The sequence below is a fragment of the Stegodyphus dumicola genome, chromosome 4 (assembly GCF_044657685.1).
Source record: "Stegodyphus dumicola isolate Sdum_Otavi_A_Nest chromosome 4, ASM4465768v1".
NCBI lineage: Eukaryota > Metazoa > Arthropoda > Arachnida > Araneae > Eresidae > Stegodyphus > Stegodyphus dumicola.
Genome location: NC_140771.1, coordinates 153,411,188 through 153,430,956, shown reverse-complemented (window position 1 = coordinate 153,430,956; position 19,769 = coordinate 153,411,188). Strand labels below are relative to the sequence as shown.

The 19,769-nt window shown below is 34.2% G+C and overlaps 1 protein-coding gene across 3 annotated transcripts in view; it reads right to left on the bottom strand.

Moving 5' to 3' along the window:
• Positions 1–19,769, bottom strand: part of hyd (E3 ubiquitin-protein ligase hyd) — a 260,665-nt gene that overhangs the window by 82,128 nt on the left and 158,768 nt on the right. For 2 of the 3 annotated variants that reach the window (XM_085815615.1, XM_085815616.1), the window contains 2 exons: positions 3,702–3,816; positions 3,452–3,568 (listed from right to left, as the gene is read on the bottom strand). In XM_085815615.1, coding sequence (XP_085671741.1) covers positions 3,452–3,568; positions 3,702–3,816 — 232 coding nt within the window. Of the gene's footprint in view, positions 1–3,451; positions 3,608–3,701; positions 3,817–19,769 lie in introns of all 3 variants that reach the window. The other variant, XM_085815614.1, reaches the window with a different exon arrangement.

The following is a 19,769-nucleotide window of genomic DNA, read 5'->3' as shown; positions in this document are numbered from 1 at the left end:
AAGTTTTTCTTTCAAATGCTAAAAATCATTTGACAAAATATAATTAAACATGGTAACGCAAGCTATTGTGCACACAATTTTTGTGATGGCAGGAAACTTTTGTTAAAACCCAATATATATATAGTTATGATGATCTATTACTTCAATGTAAGTTGTTTAAGTTGCTTTGTTTGATGTGATAATACTTTCTCTTTAATTCTATAAACAGACATAATTTCTTGTTCAATTACAAAATTCCGCTGTTCAAGTCCTATAATTGCTGTGTTGAGAATACCGACTAATTTGACAATCAAAAATTTTTCATTTTCAATAACCTCTGTGTTACTTTCTTCACTATCGGAAGCGTATTATAATCATGAGGAATTTCATTTAAATCATATCAAAGACGGAGTACATCGAGATGAAATACTACATTTAGTAAGGAATCATAAGCCAAATAAAATAAAAAACATCTGCCCTGAAGATAAGGATAGTGCTGACAGATCAACTTCCAATTCATTGCGTGCCAAGGCGTCCCCCCCCCGACTGCAGAGCAGTGTGAAATTGATAAACAGATTTTGGAATAGTTAGAAAAACAAAGGATATGCCTTTATCCCTTTTCTGCAGCAATTCCAATTTTTGTTTGATGGACATCAAAACATACTCTCGCTTTGTAGATCCTTTGGGAGCTCCAGCATCGGAAATTCTATTTGACATAATCGAAAGTTCCAAGCTTACTTTTATAAAATTGCTCTAAGAGTCTGCAAAAAATAATAAGCCGGATCCAATTCAAAGATTAAAGAACAACACAATCTGCAACATTAACTAAAATAGATAATTAGATAATTTTAGTTTATACCGTCCGTTATACATAAAACGTGCATGCGTAAACGTATCATGCACATGCGCACATGCATCTGTGCAGCCGTAAAGGTCTTACGCGCATGCGCCCACGTGACGCTACAAATTTTCTGCGCATGCGTCACAAAGTTTGTAGCTTTGAGGTCTGGACTACAGATCATTCCGGATTATGGGTGTCCGAATTAATGACTTTTGACTGTACCTTAAGCATCACTGAAAGCACAAGCATCACATACGTAAGCATTACTGAAAGTGATTGCTTGTGTCAATGAAGACAGTTCATCAAAAAAATTGTTTCCTACTCCAAAAAAGTACAATTTTGCTGGCTTTACAAATCCACATCAAGAGAATACAGCAGTCGCTAAACAGAAATCCATTTCCTACCTCAAACTTCAGAAGCTGTCAGTATGGTAACAAAAGAACTGATAAATAATAAAAATAACAAAAAGCAAAGCAAAACAGGAGAACTCATATGAATGAAATTCACATTTTTAAATCTACATTTTATCAGATTAACGAGAATAAATACTATTCTCGGAAAATATCAGATTGAATTAATTTGATGTTAATTTATTATGTCATTTATCACTAAATAATGTACAATATATACAAGCACTTAAAGTCTAATTACAAAATAAGTAAAGATACAGACTTTAATTACAGAAGTGATCAAATTCAGGATTTTGAAACCACATAAAACAATATAAGATATTGAAAAAAATTATAATTTTTCTTGGAAGAGACAAATTATTTCTTTCCTTTTTCTACTAATTTTACAATACTATAGTTCAGACAGAACAAGAAAGTTTAATAAATATTACTCTATTCCTTGAAGCATTTATGGAATATAAATCAATTATACAACAAAATTACTTCGTCATCTTTTTTTCTTTTATTCAGTTCATTACTTGTTTATTATCTCTTCTGTTTAAAAATTTTAAAAATAGTTTCTGCTCTAAAGCTGTAAACTAACCACTTTTAGCAATTTTATAGAATTGCAGTGAATTTAAATATCATAGTTCGAATAATATGGTTTTATCTTTGTAGGCAAATACATTATAAATGCTTAAAGCACAGTCTACCAATATGTTTATTTTACAGTTAAGAGTTTAAACTAGCAGTACATACATAAAAGACAGTATATACTTCCTACATACATTTTTATGAACTAAAATCAATATAATGTATTCAGAAGGGAAAAAACTTGTAAAATTCAAATTTTATAGTAGATACCATCTGATTAATTAAATACTTGAAATACATGTGGGCAATATTTTCAGTTTTGTTTTTATAAGTACCAGATTCTAAGAAAATAAAAATGGAATGATGAAAAAAATATATTTACTTTTATACGGTATTAATCAATAAAAACTAATTTGGTAAGTCTACTCATGAAAAGTTAATTTTCTTTCAAAACAATGAAGTTATTTATTAGACCTTAATACTTAAATATGATTAAAAAATATACAGACTACATAAATAGGCAGCATTAAAAGATTTTATACAGTCAAAAGTCTTTAATCCGAACTTGTCGGGACTTCGGCGATTCCGGATTATTTGTTTTTCCGGATTATAGATCATCAGTTTAAATCTGGTAAGACGGCATGCAGAAATTATAAAATTAAAAATATGAAACCGTAATTTATGAAATAAGAGCAATTATGATCTAAAGGATATCAAAATTTACAAAAAAAATTCTATTTATTCGTTTACTTTATTAAACATTTCTTTCAACTTGCGCATGCGTAAAGCATACATTACGCATAGTCGAAATTAGAAAATTGCAACCAGAAAACTATTTGATGTGTATTCGTGATATTTATAGTGATGAGAAATTTGATTTAAATCATATCAAAGACGGAGTACATCGACATGAAATACTACATTTAGTAAGGAATTATAAGCCGAATAAAATAAAAACATCTGACCTGAAGATAAGGATAGTGCTGACAGATCAACTTCCAGCTCATTGTGCGACGCGATGTCACCCCCCCCCCTGCGCAGAGCAGCGTGAAATTGATAAACATATTTCGGAAGGATTAGAGAATCAAAGGATATGCCCTTATCCATTTTTTGCAGCAATTCCACTTTTTTCTTATGGACATCGGAACATGCTTTCGCTTTGTAGATCCTTTGGTAGCTCCAGAATAGGAAATTCTTTTTCACATTATCGAAAGTTCAAGCTTACTTTTATAAAATTGCTCTAACAGTCTGCAAAATATAATAAGTCGGGTCCAATTAGAAGATTAAGGAACAACACAATCTGCAACATTAACTGAAAAAGATAATTAGATGATTTTAGCTTAGCTTATACTGTCCGTTATACATTAAACGTGCATGCCTAAACACATTATGCACATGTGTAGATGCATATGCGCATGCGTTAATGCATTATGCATTGACGCATGCGCAGAAAGTTTGTAGCTTTAAGGTCCGGATTATAGGTCATTCGGGATTATGGACGTCCGGATTAAAGAGTTTTGACTGTACTTGCTAACACATATTCAGATCTAAAAATACTTTCATCTTAAATGCTTAAGAATGGCAGGATAATTCATTATTTTAAATTTCAAAAATTCTCTTCTGCAGAGGAAGTTTGAACAAGTGGTACCTGTGTCAGAACTAGCAGTTGCTCCACCAGTTGTTGCACTTCTTTGTGCACTAGTATTATCTTGATTACTCTGATAAGATGCACTATCAGGATTACTGTCACTATCACTTTCACTCTCTAGAAAAATTTCATCCATATTAAGTCTCAATGATAAACCTTTATGAAAATAAAAAAATTATTATGCCACATTATATACATGATTTTGTAAAAAAAAATTACAAATTTCTTTAAAATTCATTTAGGTAACTACCTTCATCATTTTGTTCTGGAGGGACATTGTCATGTTCAGATTGTTCTGTGCGGTCATCTCTCTCACTCTCTTCCGGGTCTTGGTCTTCACTTACTTCTCTCTCCATCACATCAACCTAATAAAAAAATTAAAAGATCTTATTAAAAATGGGGGAAGAGACTTCATTGGTGTCAAAGGCAAAAAGTTTCACTAGTTTAAAAAAAGTTAAAACAAAACGACTTATTTACAATAAAGGAAAGTTAAAGGAAGTTACTAATATCTGACTCACCTAATTTTCCCCCCCCCTTTTCTATTAAACATGTCCACTCTGTTTTTAGCATTTTTCTATTTCTCTGCTTATACACATCTGTGTATGAACATGTGTTACACAAAAAATCTTTTGAAAAATGTGCAATTCCATCTTAATTTTTGAATTTGTGATATCATATTATTCAATTTTTAACACATCCCAAAGAATACAATATTCATTCATGAAATATTCTTCTCCCCTCTAGTTTTAGAACTCTAAAAAAGAAGCTGGGAAATTATGCAGTACACATTAGTTCTTTAGGGAAAGATAAAAGAATTTGTATAATTAAAAAGATTATATGAATTAGACATACTAAGATTATCACCAGTTATTGCTTTTAATTCTTTCCCCTTTCACACTGTACATTATACATCTTTGAACTATAAACAAAGCAAAATTTTTTGCTAAGCTATACAATTTAAATTTAAGAGATTCTTATTACTAGTAAACAGTCTATAACAACAATTTTTTTTTTATTTTAAATACTTCCCCCTTACACTGAATTATTAAATAGTTATCATGCATTAAAGACTTTCAAGTAATTAAACCTGTTATTATTATATATTAAGAAGTATAATACACACTTTCACTTGTAAACTAATGTAATATTTAATAACTAGAGATAATCTAAATCATATATAAACTCCTCAAAAGTGAAATTGCAACACCAAGAAAGAATGCGTGTAGCATCATGTAAATTGCGGGAAGAGTTGCGAGGTGGATATGCAAATGATAAACGTTGTGCATGCATTGGACCACATACTATGCATATGCGGCCACATTCTCTTCTCACAAATAGCATCTGAGGGTTTATGGAGCATTGGAGACTTTAGAAGAAGCATAGAAAATGCTTCTGAAATGTCGGCGAGCTAAATACCATCAGTTAACGACTGGAGGGGGGGGGCATGATCGTATTATTGACTCCAGGAATTTGGTTTGTTGCTGCACACAATAATCACTGATGTTGGGCACAACATGAATACCATCGAACGCTGTGTCACATGATGAATTCCAGGAAGGTGTACCTGCTCATCGAAAAGGAAATGCTGCGCAAAGGTGCACGTCAGAGCGCACAGATTGGTGTATTCAGCAGTCTACTATTGGAGACCCTTCTCCATGTCATGTGACATCCGAAGTCGGTTGCCTCCAGAGTAAATAGATCTGTGTCCACCCAAAACTATACTCAATAGATTGCATGTAGTACACTTACGTTTACAGGTACCATTGACTGCTGAACAAAAGACTAGATGCCTGGTGCGGTGTCAGCATCATAGTGCATGGACCATCAAATGGCACTAGGGTTTTGTTCATGGATGAATCTTGTTTTTTTCTGTGGAGGAATGATGGCCATCGACGGATATGACAGCGACCCGGAGAACGGTACGAAACAGCCCATTTCGGCGAGTGTCACACCGGTACTGCACCGGGATTATGGCTTGGGGTGGCATAATGTTTGATCACAAGACACCCCTGGTACACATTAACGGCATTTTGACAGCAGACTGCTACACCATTCAAGTTGTGGAGCCTTTTGTTCTGCCCTAGTTGAAGGACACACCCAACATGGTATTCCAGCAAGACAATGCTAAGCCGCATGACGCACAGTGTACTCTTTTAACAGCTTGAACGGATCTGACATCCTACTCTGGCCGGCAGCCTCTCCATATCAGAATCCCATTGAACACCTGTGGAATGTCACTGGAGATGACATTAACCGGGAACCATGGCCGCAAACCCTGGATGATCTGTGTGCACCAGTAGATGTGGCTTGGAAAAGGCAGCCCCCCCCCCTCAGGATAACCATCAATGTACCTCGCCGGATTGTGGCCTATATTGCTGCCTCAGTTCGGCACATTAGATATGGAATAAATTGGTTTATAAAGATTTTTATGTGTCTGTTTTTTTAATCATTTTCATATCCATCTCACAACTCTAGATCGTGCAATTTGCATTACGCTACGAGGATTCTTTCTTGGTGTTGCAATTTCACTTTTGAGAAGTGTAGTTTTATTGATAGCATAAGAAGCAATTATCTTGGAAACTTTTTGTCTTTAGTAATTCACAAAGTCACTCTAATCACTTAAAATATAAACTCGCAAATAAATATTTTTTTAAAAAATTCTTGTAGTTATATCTTTTACATAAATACAAGCAGAAAATCAGAAATATAACCACATTTATATCTTCCATATATAACTTTTTCAAAACAACATATCACATCATATCTGCGATAGGTGCTTTAAACAAAATAAAACAAAGAGTTTTGCTACCCCTTTTAGTCTTTGATCTCTTAATTTGTGTACTATTCCAAAAGTAGAAAACATTCTTTCAATTCCTGCTGATGAATTTCTTGCTGTACTTTTAAACTGTGCATTTTAAAAATATCCAGTTCTTTTTCTTCTATGCATTCTTTCATTAAGTTTTACTGATTGGCGCCACTCATATGTAGTCAGTGATTCACATGCCTTGTATTCACAAAGGGTTTTGCAAAAATGTGGAGCATGAATTACAAATTTTAATATAATGCTGAGCAAAGCACTGTCTGCACATTTTTCTTTTAATATTTCTAATGCTATTTTTTTTTCACTTGCTAATAAAGGGCTTCAACTTTATACGTGCGTAATAGAATACTGTTGCGTGCGTATGGGTACGTTATGAACTGAACGCACAAGTCAAATGTAAAATGAATAAAATTTATTATTATCACAACAACTAAAACAAAATGCTTTAAGTTCCTCAGATATTTGTACAATATTCCATTATCTCACAGTAGTTATCTTTTAAACTACTAAAAACATTCAACAGAACATAATTTAAAACAGAAAAACGTAAAGAAAGCTAATCCAATCTCGCTGCGAATTCGCTACAGTCAACAACAGCAGTTTTCTAAGCAAAACTCATAAAAAAACTAACAGAACTGGGAGGTTTTCCTCCTTTTTATATGCTTTTTAATCACGCATGAAATTGTCTAGCAGTTTCTCGAAATCAAAAGGAGATATTTATTTATTAAATGTTAAATGCCCCGTGCTCTTGTATTTTTTAATTTTCCGGCTTAGCTTTCTCTTAATATTCATTATGTGTTGCACTGCATGGGGAATAAAACAATTTAATTTATAATTCTACTAACATTAGCTATTTAATTACCAAATCGTTAATACACTAAAAAATGTGCTGATGACAGTCATTCTTCAGATTTCGTTTTAAATAGTTTTATGCATGCTTTATCAAGATTTTTTAAGCTGTCTCCAATATCTTTCCGAACTTTAACAACTTCAGCACTGCTGCAAGTATTCTTTTGCATTTTATCTAAAGCAACTAAAACTGACTTCTAAAGAAATAAAACATTCCTACATTCATTTGATTGCCATCTTAAAAATTTTTGAATGAATATTTTTGTCTACTGCATTACTATTCTCTTTCACAATTTGCATAAAAATTGCCAGTTCTTCACATAGTGGTGTGTACAAGCCCATTTAAAAAATCCTGAAGATTACCATTTATCAAAAATCCAGCTTAAATTCAAATAATTCAGAATATTAATGTTAAACACATACATACAAACATACAAATTTTCAAACAATTTCATATTTTTTTTTTTTTTTTTTTTTTTTTTTTTTTAAATTTATGAAATGTCTATATTTCACTACATCATTTCACAAAATCACATACCTTTTAGATTTTCCAACATTAAAAAAATAATAATAACTACTAAATTTAGTTTGCTTTTTTGGGGTGTTGGGGGTAGGCTAAGTTTTTATTCTAGACATGTTATTGTAGACTAGGTGTCCTCAACCCGTGGCCCGCTGAAGGCATTTTAGTGGCCCCACATTCGAATTTGAAGAAAAATTAAAGAAATTTTAATTTCAAGGAAAATTGTCAGATTTTTGTCGTAATTTTTTTCTCTTATTCTTGATATTTAAAACATTTTATTGACATGCCTGATATTATTTTATATAAAATTTTATGAAAATGACAAAGTTTTCAAAAATTTCACTCTATCTTTCGTAATTTTAAAAATAAAACAATTGCCTACCCATAAAATCTAAATTCTATAAAAGGGTAGATTCTTATCTCTAACAGGTTTGCAACAGATGTTAATCTTTCATCAATACTTCCCCAAAGGTGGCCTTGAACTCTACTATAGAAGGGAAGGGAAATAAATTAACAGAATTCTATTTCTCCTAATGTTGCAATTAGTTGTCAAAGGGAATGGTGATCGTAAACATCATGTTTGATTTGGTGATAAGCAGATTTTCTACAGTTGATTTGAAGCTAGATTACTCACCCTCATTCCACATTCTAAAATTCAGAAGTGTTTAGTCTTTTTGAATGAGCACGCAATGGCAAGCTGTGATAACAAAACAAAACAAAACAAAACAAAACAAAAAAATTCAAGTTTTTTTTCCCCCCCCCTCAAAGAAAAGTGGTCAGATCTTTATTTTTTGGTTGTACAAAAGGGTAAAAGCAGTTAGCCTTATTTGATACGACAGTGTAGCTTAAATGAAGGAATACAACATTAAGAGACATTATGATACTAAGCACAGAGAGAAATATTCTGCATTGGAAGGTCATTTTCGAAGTGATAAGGTGAGTGACTTAAAATCAAAACTAAATTTTCAGCAGTCTACAGCAAATAAAGAATCTGAAAATAGTGTTTGTGTTGGTCTCATGATAGTAGAAAAATTTGCTAAGCATGGAAAACCCTTTGCTGATGGAGAATTTGTAAAAGAATGTCTTCAAAATGTAGTTGATGTGCTTTGTCCATCACAGGCTCAAGTCACATCGAATAGTAGCTTGTCTGGTGTGACAGCAGCGAGACGCATACAGGATCTCGCAATAGGATATTCAATAAATTAAAATCCAAATGCAAAAAATATGTCGAGTTTTATTCTGAAGCAATGGATAAATCAACAGATGCAACAGATACTGTTCAAGTAGCCATTTTTATTCATGGCATTGATAGAGACTTCACAATTATAGAGGAATTAGCCAGTGTCATTTCACTTAAAGGTACAACACAAGGAACAGATTTGTATCCGAGTCTGAAGCAAACTTTGAATAAATGTGAGTAGGACGTCAGTGATATATCTGCTATAACCACAGATGGTGCTAAATCTATGACTGGAGAGAAAATAGGAGTAACAACATTACTCAAATCTGATCTGAAGGCAATTGGAAATACTACTATGATGACTTTCCACTGCATCATCCATCAAGAAAATTTGTGCAAGAAGTCCTTCTCAAACTTTGAACATGTGATGAAAGTTGTTGTAAAAATGCTTAATTTCATGCTAAATGACTTCACAAGCAAATTCAACAGTTCTTGAGTGATTTGAAAGCTCAATATGGTGATGTTGCGTATTACGCGGAAGTACGTTGGTTAAGCCGAGGAAAGATGCTTCAACGCTTGTTTTCTTTGAAGAACGAAGTTCAACAATTCACGTAATCTAAGGGAAATCTGTTCACGAGTTCAGCAATGAAAAATGTTTGAGAGACTTTGCATTTCTCGTCGATATTAGAGGTCATCTCAATGATTTGAACTACCACTTACTAGGAAAAGAATCTTTATTACTTTGTGAAAGCTTTTGAGACAAAATTAATCCTGTGGGAAAGTCAGTTACTAAATAAGAGTTCTACTCACTTTTCTAAAACAGATGGAGTCTGTGAATAATGCCCGAATTTCAAATAATTATGTACAATGCATTTTAAATTAGAAAGGGAAATTCAAAAGCAGATATTCCGATTTTCGTGAAAATGAAATTTTTATCAGAATGTTCTCTCGCCATTTTCAGTACACATTGGAAGTGTTCCACTTGAACTTCAATTAGAATTTATACATTTACAGTGTGACTCTGCAGTTAAATGTAAATTTCTTGAAAATCCTATATTGATTGATTTTTATTTGAAGTACGTGACTAAAGACAAATATCCAGGATTTCGTAAACATGCACTCTTCATGTCTTCCATCTTTGGCAGTATCTACATACGTGAACAGCTTTTTAGCAAAATGAAAATCCTAAAATCAAAAACAAGAACACGTTTGACAGACAGACATTTGGAGGAAACTTTACAAATTGCAACAACATAGATTAAACTGGATATTGAAGCTTTAATCAAGCAAAATCAATGTCAAATTTCACACTAAAACTAAACTAACTACCCTCTCCTGCCAGCAATGTAAGTTCCCCCTTTTTTTATTGTAAATGCATTTTGTAACATCGTTCTGTACAATCATCTTTATACTTTTTTTTTCCCCCATAGTTAAAAACAGTTGCAAAACATTTTAATTCAATTTCCATCTGAATTTCTGGAACCAAAGTATATATATATATGTGTGTGTGTGTATATATATATATATACAAATCTGTAACACTATCTCTTCGCTTAGAATCAATTGTAGTCCTGCAAAAACCTCCCTTTTTTCCATTTTTATATGAATTTTCTGACTACACTTTTTTTTGACAGACATGCGGCCTGCAGATCTTTGTGAATTTATTGATGTGGCTTTCAGGCGTGAAAGTTGAAGACCCCTAATGCAGACAATGACTTTTCATTTAGCTCTTCAAGGGCTCCTTATTGAGGGTCGGCGCTATCTTACAGCCTGATGCAGTCTCTGTGGGTCCTAAATTCTGCGACTCGGTGTGGCCATTTGGGTCCTGGCACTGGTTCTGGGTTTATGTCAGTTACTCTTAATTCAAATAGCCCTAAATGTAATTTTTGGGTTTATGAGTATCATCAATAAAGTCTATTTTTAGCAAATGGAAAGAAATTTTTGGTAAATTTTTCGCATTTAACTCCTGCATCTGTTACTAATAGTAATCATCGCCAAGCATAACGTCAAAATAAAAGATGACCATACTCCTTTATTATTCAATTACTAAAATTTAAAAAAAAAAAAAAAAAAAAATATTTAGGCATTGCTACATGAGTCATTACTACTTAAGTTGTCATGTTTTGATAAACATGCGGTGATGAAAGGAAAGTATAATAAATAATGATTTGCCAGATTGGCGTCAGATCAATGATGTATCCATGTGGAATGTTTTGGTTTGAGATGTGTGCCAAGTAAATACGCAGCATCGGAGTTTACTGATCGTACAAATTTATGCTAAAATGATTGCTTCTTCAATCACAAGGTATTTTATTAAGTATTGAAGTGAAATTAAGAATTGGAACTCTCCAGATGTTTTATTATGCATGGAGGGCGGAATCAAATATGCATGTGTACAGCCTACGAGGAAAACGTCGTTGGTGGTTTTCAGTCCAGATTTTAGATCATTCCGGATAATGGACATCCAGATTTCGGACTTTGTACTGTACCACTTTTGTCATTTGTAATAACATAAAACAAAGTAAGATGCATTATTCTTAAACATAATCTAATATTTAATTTAATTATAAAACAAACACAAGAATAAAATTAACTTCATAGTTCAAGTAATTAGCATTAAATTATAAAATTTCTTAAAACATTTATATTTTATGCTTATAATAGTCCCACACATTTTTAAGAAGATTAGTGGCTTTTTATTTAGATTTTACTAACAGTTAGCTTTACATTGATTCTTTCTTTTATGCCTCATTTTATCACATACTCGCTTGGGGGTTTTATGCATACTGTTGCGTTTTTCTTTTCTGACACCAGTTGTTACGTTACTTTCTTCCTTCACGTTCGTACGAGGTTGTGTGGATTTGGAGTGAATAACGACAATACTTGATGAAGTATCGAAACACACTTTATTGGCCGGTATTAATCAGGACAACTCCAAAATCTCATTTACAGTCGTAGAACTGTTATATACACACTGACACAATCAGCGACACAGCTTTCAGGTTATAAAGCTATCACATTTACTGCAAAGCACCAGAGTACAGCTCCTGACTCTGCTTGGTCGTTCTCGAACTCCACATACTCTCGAGACACTCCACGCTACAACTCGTGACGCAAACGACGACACACAAAGCACAGCTCCCAACTCTTTGGTTCAGTTGTTCTCGGAGCTCAACACGCTCTCTCGACTATGCACTAACCGCGATACACTACGAGACTCTTTCGGTGCACTTGACAACCCACTCGGCACTCGCTGCCCGGCTGTCAACTCGATTGACTCGCTAGCCAAGACACCAACTCGATATTAACTCTCCGAGTACCAGCAGGGTTTATATAGCTTTTGGCTGGTGTTCGAGAACATTCTGGGCTAAACCAGTAAGAAATCGTTCCAGAAGGTTCTCCATCCTTGGTGACAAAAGAGGCGATATGCCGTCCATGGCATATCGCCTATTTTATCACCCAATGGGCAATTTCGCATTAAATGTGGCAGCCCTGCCTTCCCTTCCATTTTAAGGCAACCCTAAAAACTGCTCTGCAGGGATGCTATCTTACCGTATCTGTACATTTCATAACACTGCCCCCTCGCAAGGACTGCATGTCCTGGGCAGTAAAACCCTTGGTCAGAAGCCAAATTCGATACAAACAAAACACTTTAAAACATACAAATAACATAATGAAAGAAACAAATATTTACATTATGCACATTTATATACACAAATTAAACACATAACAATTTTAAATAATACAAATTAAAGTTCTGAACTCGATTGACTCGCTAGCCAAGACATCAACTCGATACTAACTAACTCTCCGAGTACCAGCAGGGTTTATATAGCTTTTGGCTGGTGTTCAAGAACATTCTGGGCTAAACCAGTAAGAATTCGTTCCAGAAGGTTCTCCATCCTTGGTGACAAAAGACGCGATATGCCGTTCATGGCATATCGCCTATTTTGTCATCCAATGGTCAATTTCTCATTAAATATGGCAGCCCTGCCTTCCCTTCCATTTTATGGCAACCCTAAAAACTGCTCTGCGGGATGCTATCTTACCGTACCTGTACATTTCATAACACTGCCCCTTCGCAAGGACTGCATGTCCTGGGCAGTACAACCCTTGGTCAGAAGCTAAACTCGATACAAACAAAACGCTTTAAAACATACAAATAACATAATGAAAGAAACAAATATTTACATTACGCACAAGTTATATACACAAATTAAACACAACAATTTTAAATAATACAAATTAAAGTTCTGAATGAATTTCAGTCTCAGTCTTTTCATTAATTTATACCCGGGTCAAATAATTTTCCATTGCAGTTCTCAGATGTATTTCTGTTTTGCATATCACAGTCTGGAGATTTAGTTCTTTCAGGCTTTTCATCCACAGGAAAATCTAAAACAATTTGTACACCACTCTGTACAAATTCGCAGCATGCGCATAGTTCACCTCGGTATCTTTAGCAGATGGTACATGATGCTTATTTACCTCTATTTCCTGAAAACCAGTTACGATGTTTGCACCAGGGTCATGAATAGAATTCGATCCTTTACAAGCAAAAGTATCCAGGTTGAGAATCAAGTCCTTGTCTGCAAAACCTGCACTATGAGGCATACACCCAGTTTGTGAGGTGGGTGAATTTCCTCGCAATACTGGAGCACACTGCTTAAGCTGCACATAAGCTTCCTCCATCTCTGCATCACATGAACTTACAGATGGTTCAATACTTGCTAACTGTGACTTCGTAACTTCACTATCAGTTTCTATGAACTTGACAGTCATATTTTCCCTATCTTCCACTTCAGGCACTTGAGAATCAAAAGCTTCTTTCCAGTTTTTTCTTTCTTCATGTTTTCATTCTTTTCCTTTAATCCTGTTAGCTGTTTCATCCTTTCTTGATCTTTCTCAGACAGTTCATTAGCTACTTTCCTCATTTTTTCCTCCTTTGATTCTTCAGACGCCACTTCTGTCACCTCCACATCGTCTTTTATAGCTCCAGTTTTTTCTGTAAGCTCCACATTCAGCTGTTGGAGTTGCTCTCTCACCTTATCTCGGCCAGCATTTATCTTTTCTCGTCCGGTCTTCATCCCTTCCGGTTCAGCTTTCATCTCAGCTGTCATCAGTTTATATCCAGATTTAATCTTTTATGCTTTCAGTTCGGCTTTCATTTCAGCTCTCATCTCAGCTAGGAAGTCCATCAAAGTCTTCGTTTTTTCCACCATGGCTTTCCTCTGCAGACAGGTCACTGGCATTCACTCACAAATCCCACTTCTGACACCAATTGTTGAGTTTTTCTTTTCTGACACCAGTTGTTACATTATTTTCTTCCTTCACATTCATACGGGCTTCGTGTGGATTTGGGGTGAATAACGACGACACAAGATCAAGTATTATTGGCCAGTATTAATCAGGACAACTCCAAAATCTTGTTTACAGCCGTTGAACTGTTATAAACATGCTGACACGATCAGCAACACAGCTTTCAGGTTATCAAGCTATCACGGTGGAGACAACTTCATTGCCAAGCACCAGAGTACAGCTCCTGACTCTACTTGGTCGTTCTCGGAACTCCACATACTCTCGAGATTTTCCATGCTACAACTCGTGATGCACTCGACAACACACAGAGCACAGCTCGCAACTCTTCGGTTCAGTTGTTCCCAGAGCTCAACACGCTCTTTCAACGATGCACTAACCACGATACACTGAGACTCTTTCGGTGCACTCGACGACTCACTCGGTACTCGCTGCCCAGCTGTCAAGTCGATTGACTCTGCAGGGATTGACTCGCTAGATGAGACACAAACTTGATACTAACTCTCTGTGGACCAGCAGGGTTTATATAGCTTTTGGTTGGTGTTCGAGAACATTCTGGATTAAACCGATAAGAATTCGTTCCAGAAGGTTCTCCATCTGTCCATGGCATATCACCAATTTTGTCGCCAAATGTGGCAACCCTGCCTTCCCTTACCATTTTATGGCAACCCTAAAACTGCTTTGCGGGGAAGCTATGTTACCGTTCCTGTACAGTTGTTGCTTTTTTTTTCTGACACCAGTTGTTACGTTATTTTATTCCTTCATGTTCATATGGGGTTCGTGTGGATTTGGAGTGAATAACGACGACGCTTGATGAAGTATCGAAAACACACTTTATTTATCAATATGTAATCAGGGCAGCTCCAAAACACTTTTACAGTCGTCAAAGATCTACATTAAACATTCTGGAACAATCAGCGACACAGCCTTCCCACTGTCAGGCAATAATGGTGGAGACAGCTTCACTGCAAAGCACCAGAGTACAGCTCTCGACTCTGCTTGGTCGTTCTCGGAACTCCACGTGTTCTCAAGACTATCCACGCTACAACTCGTGATGCACTCAACGACACACAGAGCACAGCTCCTGACTCTTCGGTTTAGTCGTTCCCGGAGCTCAACACACTCTCTCAACGATGTACGAACTGTGATATACAAAGAGACTCTTTTGATGCACTTGACGACCCACTCGGCACTTGCTGCCCTGCTGTCAACTCGATCGACTCCGCACGGACTGATTAACTAACTCGCACTCTAGAAGACACTCTGACTCGCCCTCTTGACAAGGTATTCACTCGATACTAACTTACCTCACACTCGCACTTTACACGAGGAACACTGACTGACTGTGTTTTCATAACTTCACTATCAGTTTCGAAGAACTTAACAGTCGCATTTCCCCTTTCTTCCACTTCCACTTCAGGCACTTGAGAATCAAAAGCTTCTTTCCAGTCTTTTATTTCTTCATGCTTTCATTCTTTTTCGTTAATCCCATTAGATGCTTCCTCCATCACTTCTTGATCTTTCTTAGGCAGTTTGTTAGTTACTTCCTTCATTTCTTCATTCTTTGATTCTTCAGAAGCCAGTTCTCTTATTTCCACATCGTCTTTTATGGCTCCAGTTTATTCTGTAAGCTCCACTTTCACCTGTTGGAATTGCTCTCGCATTTTTTCTTTGCCGACATTTATTTCTTATCGCCAGGCCTTTTCTTCTTCAGACGGGTCACTGGCATTCACTCGCGAATCTCACTTCTGACACCATGTTAAATTGGATATCCACAATAAAGATTAAAGGAAAGCAATAACTCAACATGTAGAAGTAAGTTCTATGGTTGAGCAATTAATTACAAATAATTAAACTGTGCAGTTAATCAATAGATTACATGGCTAAAATTACATTTTTCTTATTTCTAAAAAATTCCCATTAAAACATAACTAAGAACCCCAATGCCTGATGCAGGCAAGTTTTGAAAGTTAGTTGAGCTCTGTTTGTCTGACGTAGTTAGTATCATAACTTCATGTATGTAAAGTTTCTGGAGTTGTAATTAATCCAGTTATTATATTTTAAGGTTCCAGTAAGCCACTAAAGCAACACAGGTGATACGTTGTTTTGTATTATTTTTAGTCTCACTAGATGCAAAGATTTAAGTTTTACATTCATTTTTATATTTTTATGCTGTATCTTGTGACCATAGTAAAGATTAATGAAAGGCAATAACTCACTTTAATATGCAGAAATAACTTTCAAGGGTGATCAATTAGTTACAAATAATTAAATTAGCTAGTTACATACCCTTAGTCATTATAGATTTACATGGCCACTATTGAATTATTTTTTTTTAATATTTGTTAAAACAGCACTATTAAAATCATAATCTATTAACGTGTCACAGTTTAAAATACATGTAATTTATGGCATTGATTCTTAAACGATATTAAGACAGCTACACATTAAAAGATACGAAACATTTACACTTTGCAGGAACAATACTCAACGAATTATTTGAATCCTTTTCAGACATTCTGGCTAATTTATATCAATTTCCTTCTCTTCAAGCATCTTTTCTAAAAATTAGCAATTTGTTTACACTTATTATTTGTTATTTTGTTTCAATATACAAATCAATATACCCACTAGTTTCTGTGTGTTTTACCTCCTAACTTGTCAATCTCTCGGCTATGTACCTATGAGGTTTTATCTGATATGATAAAAGTTAAATAGTCCAAAACCTCTGACAGAAGTAAAGCAAAATATCGCTATGTCTGAAAGTAACTAAAAAGTCAGATAAAGGTTTAAATAAACCTCTTACTTAAAAAGACCTTAGAACATAAAGGCATGTTCTTTCTTATGCTAGCAAAATCAGCTACCGCTTATGGTGATCCAATTACGCAGGAACAGTCAAATTAAAACTAAAAATGTGGACTAATCTAAGCTGGCTCATTAACACTTCATAACAAACCTTAAACTCGTCATAACGCAGTTATTGTGTATTAAATTCAAATATCAGCAGTGAAAATGCAAAGATGAATAATTACAAATTAGCAGAGCTGGTAAGAACTAATGCAGTGTGCAAGCAGAGGCCAGAAACAAATTCTGTCTTACAATAACAAAACCTTAGTTTAAAAACTATCTAAGTGACTTTCATTCTGGTGAGGAATGGAAAAGGAAAATTACAGCAAAGGCTGAAATTATAAACTAATGCTTAATTTACATAATAATAACTGTACATATCTTTGAAAAATAATTTTCTTTTTCTTTATGTATTTCGGTTTCTTTCTTTAATATGTTTCCTCTGCATTTTAGAATTTTTGGATTTAATTAAAAATGTCTGTTATTCTAAAAAATAAATGCATTTAGAATGTATAGTTTTCCTAGGCATTCTAATTTTATTTCTTTAGTAATATGGATATTCAGAATAAATGCGAAATGATATATGGTAAGGGCCAGTTACAGAGTCGGTGTAGCAGAATTTTTTTAATTTAGTCGCACGAAAGTCCTCGCAACAAAAATTTAGAAATGGCAAAATTTTAGAGTTTAGGAAGGCACTAAATTTTAGAATTTAGGAAGGCACTAGGCAGCAGAATTTAGGATCAACAGAGATTGCATCAGGTGAGAAAACGCATAGCGCCAGCACTGTGTTTGATGTACAAAGCCATAGCTAGGGTTTTCAGCACCCGGGGACAACCGAAGATTTTGTGCCCTTCCCCTTCTGTATGCCAAGAATGAAAAACATTTCATTTTAAAATGTTGTTATGTCAATTTGGCACTCCCCGGATGCTGTGCCTGGAGACAGATGTCCCCCTTGCCCCACCCTGATACACCACTGATGATGCATTGAGACATATGAGATGAATCTTTTAAATTGTCAACTTTCAATTTCTTTATATATAAAAAATTTTTTTCTATAAATGCCTATCCATGTGATAAGAATAGAAGCATTTTTTATATTTTCCATTCTTGTGTCTAGTGAAAAGTAGAGAAAACAAAGGGAAGATAATCATGTTAAAAAAAAAGAATTCTAGTATCAGAAGTAAAACATTTAAATATTATGTTTTCATTGTTCTTCCGAAAATTCCCCAAAGAGCAAAAGTTCATCATAAACTTTTTGTAACATATATCCATTATGTGTTAATACCATGAAGACATTTTTATGGAATCTTCTAGTTTCATGGGTCTATAAATCTTGCCTTTCAAATCTTTCTAAACAAGTTGCAACGTCTAAAACCCTAAAGAAAAAAGACTCTTACCAATTCTGTAACAGCAAAAAGCCAGAAATATGTTGGAAAAAAAAATCAGAGGGAAAAAAGTGTAAAATTATAGAGAAAACTGATGCATATTGAGACAATTACATGGGGAAAACTTTTACTATGAAAAAATTAAAACAAAGGTCTTTTTTAATTAAGTACACAGTTGTTTTACTTTTGCACAGAACTGTTTAGTAAACTGTGGTAAAGTGCAATTTATGCATTTATTACCTTGTCTATTTTCCAGAATCAAAATATTGTATAAGTAGCCAAAATGGAAAATAATGTCACTTTACAATATGATAGCGAAAGATAAAAATGTTTCAATATATTAGCATTATTTTAATTAAATTGATCAATGTTATAATGTTTTAAAAATAATATCGTCAAAAAATTCCCAGATTTCCAAATTTAAAATTTTCTACAGGAACTGATCTTAAAATTGCCAAAATGTTGATAAATCACCGAATTTGGAACCGTTTAAACAAAGAATTCACATTCCCGAAAGTGAAAAGTTGTTTAAGACCTCTCCATTAAAAAAAAAAAAAAATTAAATAGTTTTGAAATGCTTATGTTTCACTTTTTGCTCAGAAGCTTGAGTATCCTACCATTTATATTAGAAACAGGAACAAATTATACATGAACCTATTCACAAATTCAAAAGATAACTATATTTGTCAATGAATCTCCAAAAATATTTGTTCAAAATGTTAATTAGTCATAAAAAAAAAAAAAAAAAAAAAAAAAAAACAGAGGTCAAACAGATGATTAAAATAAAGGGCCTCCTGCTGAATCTGGTCGAAATTAAGGACTTTTAAGGACCAAAAATCGATTCCAAGAAACCTAAGGCCTCTTAAGGATCGTACAAAACCTGAAAATGTATGCATCTTTTTCATTTGAAAATTTTCCACATATTTTACGTAATTTACATCAGTTCTGTTCTTTTTAGCATCTTTTCTAAGTTTATTTGTTTCAATAAGTAAATCAATGTCCCACCAGTTTCTGCTTCATCTCCTAATTTATAAATGTTTCAACAATGCACTGCGGGAAAAAGGGGGGGGGGGACATTTCTATATCTTTCGTTCTGCTGTGCTCGAAAGCGCGACTTATATATATTAGATTTTATATATAGCTTTGTTCTAATATAAGAATTTTGATACTTATATTAGAACAAATTGCACTTTTTCTGAAATAACATGCAAATTTTTTTCCATATTTCGATTCTATGACTCAAATTCTGCCTAAATGTTAAATTTTGTAAAATTTGGTGCGAAACTTACGGAAAAATTCAAAAATTTATCTTGCCGTATTTTTCTTAGTTTGCATCAAGAATAATCCACTTGGCGAACTTCTTAATTTATAGCAACCTATTTACCTTTCCCTTTTTACAT